Below are 11,455 nucleotides of genomic sequence, written 5' to 3' on the forward strand. Positions count from 1 at the left end.
ATCAAAATATGCACAGACATATTTCAACTCTGTGTGTATTTGTAAACTGTGACGATAACATGCTGCAAATATCCGCAGAGACGTCTTTGTTTCTGTGTGTTGGCCCTGTGATGAACTGTTGACCTGTCCAGGGCGTCCTCCGCCTTTTACCCTGTGTCATTGGGGATTAACTCCAGCGACCTGTGACCCTAACGTGGAGGATAAACTGTTAAACCATGAATGAACGACAGTGTTAACCACGTCAGTGTCTGCAGTTTGAAGACAGCTCTACTGCAGATACTCGTCCTGTGTCTCCTCTGCTCCAGACATTTTTCAGAGGTGCTTTTAAAAAAAAATATTCCTGCAGGTCATTTAAGTAGGTTCACGAAAAATGCAGCTTCTGACCACTAGATGGTGTGAGAGAGCAACCACTGCAGAAGTGACTGCAACAGTGACTTATTTACAGCTATGAATCATTTACAAATATGCATGTGGAATAAAGTGACAGTTTATCTCACTATCTGTGCTCGTGAAAATGTTGTCTCACGTTGAATTCAGCTGCGATGAGCTTTTTGTCAAGGTAAACTAAAGCAAGAGGGCATTTATGTTAATATTCTCAACTTCTAGAGAGAATAAGTGTTTTGTTCAGTTGTTTTGTTTGTTTTGTTTTGTTTGTGGTCCAGACTATTCAGGCTAACAGGAGGGGGGAAACAAAGTGTCTTGTGAAAGAGAGAAAAATAAGAGGATGAAGCAGACTAAGGACAGATTTGACATGACTAATGGCATGTGGTTAGCAGTTGTCAAGGCAACGGGGCAAGGTTTCACTGAGGCCTTGAAGACAAACAGGAAGTAGAGTGGGAACTGAGAACAGTAACTGAAACTGAAACAACAGTTGGTGAGAGCTGGTTCAACTGAACGAGATGCACATGTGGAAACATTTGAGACTCTAATACAAATACACACACACACACACACAGTTCCATCATTACAGTAAAGCACAGACACGTCCTGGACGTGGACTTTGTTTCGTGGACATTTTTATCTGAACACAAGTCTCTGAAATCGCTGGACTCTGAACTTTATGATGCACGAGATAAAAAAAACCATGTCATCAAACATGTTACACTTGCACACCTGTGAATAAATACAAAGGTCTTTATTCTTTTTTACACGTTGATTCACACAGTTGTCATAATGAAGGCTGAATAAACAGTGGTGACAGAATGTGGTCACAGCTTCTTTGCCGTATCATCTGTTACCTTTTCTTCCCGTTGAGTCATCAAGTCTTTTAGCCAAGATTAAGACACACCTTAGTTTTAACACCACTGTCACTCTTTCAATCGGACAAATTAGGACAATTAGATAAAAACATGAGATAAATAAAAATGACGACACACTTTCCCTGCTGATTAACAGCCACAATGACAACACAAAGATAAGTGCACTTGAGTTTATTCCATGACGTTTCTTTAGATTTCCACGGTCAGGCTTGTTGAGGCAGGAGGTTCTCAACATTTGATCATCAGAGCATTTAAGTCATTCAAAGCTCCAGTGCCAATAACACCAGATATTCTATCGATGTTGGCACATAAAGAAATTTGGCAAATGAAACTTCTGATTGAGTCACAACAACAATATGGTTTTCAATACAGCGTTAAGAGAGGCTCAGTGAAGACGTGTGTGAAGAAGGCAGCTGTCGGTCATGGCTTCCACTCTCCCAGTATTGTGAAGTATGAACACAGAGGAGGACATTTGTCTGTTCATCAGTGAGTGAGAAAAAGCACAGGAACATTTGCTGAAGCAAATTCTGCAGCCAAATAAGCCCAAAGCCCTTTGATTCAATGACTATGTTAAATAATTTCACCATGATATGAATCTGCGTCCAGTGTCAAAATCAAATATAGTGGAGATTTCTGTTTGCACACATTAACGTTTAGAGCCTGCTCAAAGCTTTAGCCTGCTAGCTGCTAACACATGAGTCGCTCACTCATTCACGCTCCAAATTTAAATCATTTCTATTTTACATCAATGATTAAACAACACTGGCTTCTGTAAACTCAACTGTAAAAGTGTGGAAATCAAATGCAACTTTTTGGATAAAAAGAGAGATTCTCTCTGTGCGTGTAGAGATTTACAGGATCGTGAAAATCAGTGGTTATTACGAAGCTGAGTGTTTCCAAGAGGAATGGAGAGAAATGCACAAAAATCAACTGGGAAATGAGAAGATTTGAAGTGTCGGCCTTTGCTGTGATCAACGGATCGTTCCGTATTCCTAGTGATCACAGCCACTCTGCTCCTTCCTGTGAAGCATTTTTAACATAAGGCAATTCCTCTATGATCAGTCTGTCTCCACACACACAATCAAAAGGCACATGTGTTAATAACCCCCCCCCTCCCCCCCTCACACACACAAACAAACACCAGTGCTATCCATAAGGTGCAGAAGCGGCTTGAAGGCATACATTACATCAGTATGAGCTATGTACATTATTAACATCAGGAGGCAGGAGAAAGGGGGGGGGGCATGTGTCCACTACTGTTCACAGTCTGTTGTTCACTGTCAGTTCATGTGTCTGTGTGGGCACTTTTTACCTGAGGTTTCCAGACACACAGGTAGTCTTCACTCTCTCATTCACATTCACACACACACACACACACACACACACACAGGGGCCTGATAATGATTGTCACTCTTTATCCAGATAACAACGTGACTCTGAATGTTCCTGTAAGTTGCTGCTCGTCAAGCTGGTTTGCCAACCGAAAAAAGGAACTTCCGCGTTACAATTAGTCTGGGTTGTTGTGTGATGATGAACATGCGTCGCTTTTCGGATTTTATAATCTCTGTTCATCCATGTGTCCCAGTAAAGCACTTAAGAGGAAGAAGAAGCTTTTATTGTTATTGTACAGAACACAATTTAGCACAAGGTTTCCTGTTAACAGCTGAGTTAGACCAGTGTGCGACCATGACCAATGTGTTCTCCTGTGACTGGTGCAAAGTAAAATAAGGTTAAGACATCAGTGACCACTTAATTATCACTTCACAACATCTACTTTTGTTATTGTTATGTTAAAGTTCCTGTCTTCCTGTATGAACTCTACTGTCTCTGTTGTTCTGCATGTTTTCTTTCTACATTTTGCATGAGCTTCTGCAAATCACTTTTTAACTTTTCATGTCTGAAAAGCACTTTGACACTCATCTGTAAAAGATGCAGCACTAATACAAATTTACATATTTAAAGTCTTGATCCACTGGATCTACTTTCTTTAAAGCCCGACTACAGACTGGCTGTGCAATTAAAAAAAAGAATAAAATCTATCTCATCACATGATTAAAGTGCAGAATGTCATTATTCATCATAGAATATTCTGGGGGAAACAATCTAATAGGGACACATGGATGATTTCAGTGTCTTCAGGACTAATTACATTTCAAAACAAAGTGAACACGGACAATAACACATGCAGTATTCATGCATGCTGGTCAGTGTGTATGTTCCACATCAGCTGCAAACCCTCACAGACATTACATCACGCAGTCCTTCACAGCCAAACAAACAAGCAAAGTATTAACGGCGTCAGTGTTCATCGATTAAGGGACAAGTAGAGCCCTGGAGAACTCCATCAACACCAGTCTGCTACTTTCCAAATAAAGAGGAAAAGTGAGGGGACAAACAGATGTGAGAATAAAAAAATAATCACAGATTTGATGGTCTGGTGTCTTTTAGGCACCATGTGACCAACATCCTCTGTCATTCCTACGACCTGTGGGCGGCTATGATGCTTCCTCATCTGGGGTCAGGAGGACGCAACATCTGAGGTTTTCATGATGACGCTGGCACGCATCTCATGGCTGCTCACTGGAGATGAGATAGAGTCCTGGTTGTAGGTCGGCGTCCAGCCGTCGGTGTGGTAGCTGATGAGAGGGTCTGGGTCTCGTGTGCTGGTGACCCTGAAGTTAGTCTTGTTTGAGCTGACGAAGGTGTCCATGCCTGGCAGAGAACACGTGGGCACTTTGAGGACTGATGTGCTGTAGTTCCCCCTCCAGCCTGCACCAACACGCTGCCCAGCCAAAACCACGACAGAGGAAAGGAAAATACACAATACAAGAACAAGGCTAATGTTAATTATGCCCAATTGTAAATAAAAAAAACAGACACTGGTGAACAAAGGATTCTAAGGTAAAAGCAGCACCTCTGTAACATGAAGGATTAGGGCTACAGCACTTCATTGATTAGAAAACTATCATAATAATCGGTTAATCACAAACAAGTTATATGGTTTTCTGTGACTTCTCAAGTGTGAATGATCTGTTTTTTGTTTTGCTCTGTGACAGTAAACTGCATATCGTATATGTTTGACCTCATTTTGAGGTTTGGAATACACTGATTATCATTTTACATAATCTCCACATTTTATTAACACAACAACTAATCAATGAACCACAGATATAATCCACAGACTAAGACTGTTGTAGTCAAACTCTTTTGCACTATCGTTACCAATAAACGGCAGCATGTGTGTGTTTGTGTTCACTGAAGGTACGATGTGATACTCAGTGAAAACTGTTAATGTTTGACATTTCCTGACAAAGCCCTCCCTTTTCACAGTCATGCAACATTACAGGAAGGAACGCACACGCACACACGCATACACACACACACACACACAGATTTTCAGCAGTGAGGTTGAAGCAGGTGAAAACCTGTTCTTCTGAAGATCAGACTGGTTAATCATGTTTATATGACACTCTCCTGAGTGTTTTAAATGAGACTCACCTCTTTACTGTCCTCATTGTCACTGTCTGTGTCACTGCCTGTTGAAATATAGACAGGGTTCAGAAAGGAAACACAAACATCATACAGACTTAAACTAAATCAGAAAATAAGATTGCGTTTAGGGTTCAGTGTGCAAGAATTAGTGACATCTAACCGAGTCTGCAGAACAACAAACACTTTCTCCTCCCTCTCCAGCGCCTCTCAGGGAAGTAGCCTTTGCATAGCAAAGAGGATGTAAACACTCTTTCACAACTCAATCTACACTTCCACTCTCTGTCTTTCCTTCTCTGTTGGTTTATGCGTCAGATTTACTGTATGTGAGTGGAGCCGTTATTCTTTCTTTGCATAGTAAGCACCTGCTTCAAAATACAACATGCCTTTGGGCTGTTGTAGAAATATGGTGGAAAAATGGCTACAACCCTGTTTAGTGTTAAACATTAGATCTTTACATCTTTGTTTCAACGAACAATTCAAATATTTCACTTGGTACCTTTAGATTTCTTGGATTCAAAGAGCAACAGTCATCCTGCTGTTCCAACTACAACTACACTAAATGTGTTTTTCACTCACTTGGGATTTTCATTGCATAAGATCAGATTTGGTAACAGATTTTAGCTAGATTGTGTAATTACACAATGTGTAATGAGTGATAACATCAGTTAATCAGGAACCGCATCTTTCATTTTATACTGGTAAAATGACTTGGGCCAGACATTAACAAAGGAAATGTGCACTTATGCTGCTGTGGCTAAATCTGTGGTTCTAAAGAATCGTAGTGGTTTCTGCATGTACTTTGGTTCCAGGTAACTGATACCAACTCTGTCAAACAAAATGTGTGTGTGTGTGTGTGTGTGTGTGAGAGAGAGAGAGAGAGACGTCTCACCGTAGCATGAAGACACAGGGGAGATTTGGAGCGGGTACGAGTGGGAGGAGCTAACAGTATGCTCTTCATTCTCAGTGGTTACTTCAATCGTCTGACAGACAAATGGCAGCTGCTCACTTGTGATCACGTTGTCGTAGACTGGACTGTGAATGGCTGTTAATGGAGAGACACGACATGATGAGCCAAAACCATGCACTCTGATCTGACTCTGTGAATGATTTACTGATTTAAATGACAAAAGCAAACAGGATCTATTCCCTGTTGCCAGAATAAGAGTTAGAGATACTTTTTTTCCCCCTGTCAGCTGTTCCAAGACTTTTAAATTGTTTAAATCTTCAATACTGGCAGAGAAAGTGGCCTTTGGCCTATCATGGCTTAATTTCGGACAGAAAATTAAATAACTAAAGCACATTGAGCACATCAAACATTAATACAGCAGTTAGTTCTGACCAGTTAAGTAAATTGATTGAAAGCGGGGCATTCCATGAGCTCAGCACTGGGACTTTTGACTGTTTTCACAGGTGTTCACAATAATCAGTAATTACACCGACTGTTGGGTGCTATCAAGTTACAGTGTTACACCTGGTTTACACACGTGTGCCACTACTGTGTTGCATCATATTCTTCATTTCTGTGCCCATTCTGCATGAATGCATCCATTTTTTTTAGTTTCGCCTAATTTTCATATGCGTGCAGTTCCAAGCAAAAATAAACAGAGAAAAGATCTGTTGAAGTAAAGAGAAAGCGTAGTACCTGTGGCACTGTCCATCACTGTTAGCTCCACGCCTTCCTGCTTGACCACCTCCTGTTTAGAATAGTCAATAGGTCCTGCATTAGCTTGGAGAAAAATCCTATCTGGAAACGAAGAAGCTTACTGATGACGAGAATGTGAGCGAGCCTCAGCCACCCGAACATGCAATACTGTTTGTGTGTGTGTGTAATGAGCGACTTTGTGTGTTCATCACATAGTCATAACTATATCAACCCTTCATTACATACCATCTGTAATAGTGAGAAATTCCACTAAGACAATTGGGTGATGTGCAGTTTTAGCTCAGGTATTCATATCTTTTTCCATTAAGAACCAGGATACAAACTGATATCTGGGGCATTTCAGATATATTAACATCAGTTAACTTAGCCCAATCCACTACACTACATACAACTAGTGTACTTTCTACTGAAATTAGAATCCAATCATTTCATTATTCATTTACAAATGGAGCTGGTAGATATTATTTAAACAAAAGTAACATTTCTTGGTAGAGTAAATATTTCTAAGCCGTCTAATGACACTGGATCAGCCAGGAAGCTAAGCAATTACTCGGCTGCAAGTTTAAGTCAAAATATGCAGCCAGGGTGTAACATGGCACAACAACTCACTCCTCTTCTCAGATCCAAACATGCTGCTGTTCCTCAGCAATGCTGCTGCTTTTGATAAGCACAAGTCAAATGTTTGATGTGGACTCAAACAGACATTTAAGTCATGTGAAAATGGTTTGTATAGGTTTATCTACCTCTTTATTTTCCTTTGGCCTCCCCTCTTTGTCCATCTTCTTCTTTCCTAAATGGACAAACACAAAAGAGAGAAATTACTTTAATATCAACTCATTGACTTAAAAACTATACGTCTTGAATTTGGAATGTTTAACCATGGTGGGGAACAGCAGCAGGGACGCTCACCTTTCCTCATACTTCTCTCTGTACTGGAGAGCATCTTATAAACTCTGAAGGCATTGGTTCCCTTTTTGATGCTTTTGTCCTTCACTTCCTCAATGTCTGGCAGGCTGTTCATAGCACAGCGGAAATTAGCCTTCCATGTCTTTGGGTCTGGACGGTCAACACCTGGCTGGAATTTACCTGCAAAAACACAATAACACACAACTGATCCAGAGAAAATCTATAGATTGATTAGGACGATTATTAAGAAGAGGACATCATCAATTTTGTGACCCTTAGATAATTCTTCATATTACCACAATATAATACACTGTATTCATCATGGATTACTACTATAGCTATATATTAATTTAAAAAGAAATAGTTATTCTCACAAAATCATTGTGTGCTTTTTGATAGAGACACAGTACTAGGGATGTCCCAGTCTGATTTTTAGGCCTCTCATCTCAATCTCATTTTTTTGACTGCCGAGTATCTGCTGATACCAAGTCCTCATCACATACTTTTATTTTCCCAGACAAGGAAGTTTCTTAAAAAATAAAAAACCGTCACTGACATCAATATAAATTATATTTCTGACTGAAGTTTAGAACAGATATTTCTGTCATCTCTGCTGAAACTGGATATGTGTGCATTACACATATCCACTGTGTAGACAGCAGGGAGCATGTCTGTTGCAGAGCTGCTATGGAACTTCTGCTGTGTTTTACCTTTGATAAAAATAAACAACACTTTTACATACTCCAATGACACAATTGAAAATTTGCCTTGTTGAAAAAAAATGAATGGATTAAAGGAACAGAAACATGTTGTGTTCGTGATAAACATAGATGGTGAATATAGCATATTTTTCTCTTTAAAATGCATGCAGCCTGCAGTAAAAATAAAAAAGGGTTTATTTATTTCCAAAAAGATCTAAGTGGCTCACTTGTGCTGAGATGCATCTGAGAAGCTGGTCTCACATAGACAGTGTGTGGCTGTGGAGAGGGGGGGCAGGGGTGTTGTCAGTAGCTAAAGCAGCACTGTGTTTTGGTGCTTTTCCATTATACAGTCCCGGCACGACATGGCATGGCACAGCACGGCTCTACTATACACGGTTTGGTTAGGTTTCCATTACTATAGTACCTCCTCAACGTGGGCAGAGTCATCATAGCACGGTTGCATGAAACTGCTGTGACATCATTTTATACGAGACACACAAAAACTAGTGAATAGTGACTTGTAAAGCAGTTCTTTTCGATGTACTGAATCATTAGAATTAGTTAATCAAAAAGATTTGTTCACAGAATCGTTCAGTTGCGCTCATGACTCTTCCAGTGATGACATTGAACAATCAGTGGCCGGCAGTCTGTCAACATCACATTTTGTACTGATGATGTGTTGTTGCTCTGGAAAAGCAAAAAAAAGATGCAGAGTCGAGCTGTGCTGGAATTGGGTGGCGGAAAAGCGCCAATAGTTAGGGCTAACCCTAACCCTAGAGAAGCAACATTTTCACCATTTTCTCCTTGTTCCATTTGTTACTGTTGTTATGGGCATTCACCCAGTGTCTCCCTACAAGTATGTGTGAGCATGTGCGTGTAAGGGCAGAAAACCAAATAAATGGGGCACACAGTTTCTTTGATTTTAAACAGAACTGGTGTGGTGTTGAGTACACATGAAAACTAAAAGCCACTGAAAAAGAGAAGCAGTGAGTAGTAAGTTGTGGTAAGCGGTAAACAAGTTAAGTCTGTATATTACCAGTGTGTATGGCCCATCTCATGAAGAGCGGAGCATCTTTCTCCAGGTCCCAGCCATGACGTGCCGCATGCATCCATGGTATCTGGAAGATTTTCTTTTCCTACAAATATTCACATTTTGTCAGTCATTGCATTATAGTATTGATGTGTGTGTGTATATGTGAGCATGTGTATGTACTTACTTTATTAACCCATTTTAGTCCTGGTATCTCACATGAATTTATTTGATCCTCCAGCCATGGTCGCATCCTCATCCTCTCTACTGGCATTGTGACCTGTAAACACAAAGCAACATGATTATGAAAGATATCCACAAATGCATACACTGTATACAACAACACAGCGTCCAGTACAAACTGTGATCCACTGCAGGTTACATTACAACCAAGCTTTATGGGCACGACAAGGGAAAGTATCACAGGTTGTAAAGTTAGAAATAATACCACGGTCCACTTAAATATCTGTTGGAAAGTCTCTGTCTCATAAAATATTGTCCTCAAATAAACTCCTATTTACATCTCCATTGTTTGATAAAAGTATACTTCAAATACAATATAAAATGACAAGAGGAAGTTCTGTGAAGAAAATAAAACAATAAAATGATACCAACGCAAGTCTTTCTTCTTCTTTTTTTTTTTTAAAGCGAGATCAAACTCTACCCGCTGCACTGTGGGTGGGGTAGAGTTCAGTAGCTGAAGTGTGCCAACAACATAGCCTCCAGTCCTGACATGAGCAGTGAGCTCCCTAACAGGTCAAACAAGGAAACATGACGGCAAGCAAGAAAGGACAAATATTATCATGTTATTAAAAAGCTCCATCATTATGACCAACAGAAGTTTGAAAGGAGCTTCTTTACATGGTGTGTTAGAAAAGGAGAAAGTTATACTTATTATGAAACTATGAGGAGAAAATAAACATATTCACATTCAGACACAACAATTAATATTTAATCGATTTGATTATTAAACTTGTTGTGATTAATTTAGCAGATAGATACTAATCAATTTAATTGAAAATAATAATTAATTAATTCATATTTTAATTATTTGTTGCACCCAACATAAAAAAAACTTACTCTCAGTTTTTCACTTCAAAATGTTCACTAAATAATACCCATCATATTTTTATAAACTATATTGCTAACGCTACTTACGTTAGCCATACATTTCACCTCTGTATTCGTAAGCTTTTCAGAAAATATTCACAAATCCTCACATTTCCAATGTGAGCAACATTATCGTGAGTATAACAATGACAGGAAATGTTCACATGTTCCTGACTATTCCTCAGCTACACATTTTACTACATGTCTTTTCCAGCTTTTAGATAATCATTACTATACACTTATACACGCACAAAAACATGAAAACTGTGATTAATTTATCGAACATGTCTCTCTTGGAAATATCACGTTTGCCTGTTCATAATAATATTAAAGTCATAAATGTGATACTGTGAGTTGAGCGGCGATAGTTTGTCAAGAGCTGCAGAACAACCTCTAATATTCTATATTTCTACTATCAAATACCATTATCTTCACAACAAATACAAGCACACACTCTTATTAAAGTGACATTGACTTTTTAGTAACCAGCACAGTCATAAAAGCCAGGTTCTAGCCGTTTGCTAACAGCTTTGTACGGGGTTTGAGTTGTGAAGTCACAAGTTAATGGCGGTCTGTTTGTTTACTCTCTGTCCGTCAGTCTCTGTCAGTCTCTGTGCTGTTCCAGCCAAACACAACCGAGTCAAAAGTGAAAACAAATGTTGTCCCGAGCAGAGACACACTGCAGTCCCACTTTCACTTACACAGTAAGGAGTGAGCCGTCATGTCGCCCTGCGGGAGCCTGCGTGCTCGGAGTCACTAAACGGCGTTAATATGCGGAAATGAAGCATTTACCTGCTCACAAACGGCCTGTAGCTCCGCTGCGTCCCGCTCAATGGAACGACGAACACTTGACAACTTCTTTCTTGTGTGTGTGTGTGGTTTTTTAAAAATGTGGAAAACCAAAAGTGAGTCCGTGGCGTTTTTCTGTTTCTGTGTCAAGACCGAAAGCAAAACAACGGCTGGAAGGAGGGGAAGTAGAGAGGCTCGCGCTGGAAATCCCCCTCCTGCTCTCGCGCTCACTCGCTTCGGGCCGCTCTCGAGTGAGCGCGAGCGGCGGAAGTGTCCGTGGCAGCGTGCGCGCTCCACAGATGAATAGAAACACGAAGAGGTCTCACTCCGCTCCTGTTTCCTGGTACCGAGAACATTGACTTGATCCTGTCGGTGGAGTCTGTGCTTATGGATTAAAAAGTCATTAGTAAAAGGTAAGCAATCACAGCAATTTAAAATAAAGTATCACCACTACTACTAGTAATAATAATGGTGATTATAATAATGCTAATGCGTTTTTATAATT

At 40.0% G+C, this 11,455-nt stretch overlaps 1 protein-coding gene across 1 annotated transcript; it reads right to left on the reverse strand.

Moving 5' to 3' along the window:
* Positions 1–1,252: 1,252 nt before the first annotated feature.
* Positions 1,253–11,080, reverse strand: LOC310941104 (interferon regulatory factor 2-like). Its single transcript, XM_083906195.1, has 9 exons — positions 10,954–11,080; positions 9,239–9,331; positions 9,058–9,157; positions 7,324–7,500; positions 7,158–7,204; positions 6,394–6,445; positions 5,641–5,793; positions 4,758–4,795; positions 1,253–4,041 (listed from the first exon to the last, which is right to left on the reverse strand). The coding sequence occupies exons 2-9, from the start codon at positions 9,323–9,325 to the stop codon at positions 3,778–3,780; spliced, it is 918 nt and encodes a 305-aa protein (XP_083762321.1). The 5' UTR covers positions 9,326–9,331; positions 10,954–11,080; the 3' UTR covers positions 1,253–3,777.
* Between the last annotated feature and the right edge of the window lie 375 nt (positions 11,081–11,455).

Source organism: Microchirus variegatus, assembly GCF_963457635.1.
Source record: "Microchirus variegatus genome assembly, chromosome: 19".
NCBI classification, from domain to species: Eukaryota; Metazoa; Chordata; class Actinopteri; order Pleuronectiformes; family Soleidae; genus Microchirus; species Microchirus variegatus.

Bases quoted from the DNA above. Each gene is read 5' to 3' on its own strand.
- LOC310941104 (XM_083906195.1), bottom strand. From the start codon at position 9,325: ATGCCAGTAGAGAGGATGAGGATGCGACCATGGCTGGAGGATCAAATA. The intron at 7,501-9,057 runs GTAATATACAGA...GTGTTTTTGCAG, and splicing joins GAGATGGGCCATACACACTG to GTAAATTCCAGCCAGGTGTT. The intron at 7,205-7,323 runs GTGAGCGTCCCT...TTGTCCATTTAG, and splicing joins AGAGAGAAGTATGAGGAAAG to GAAAGAAGAAGATGGACAAA.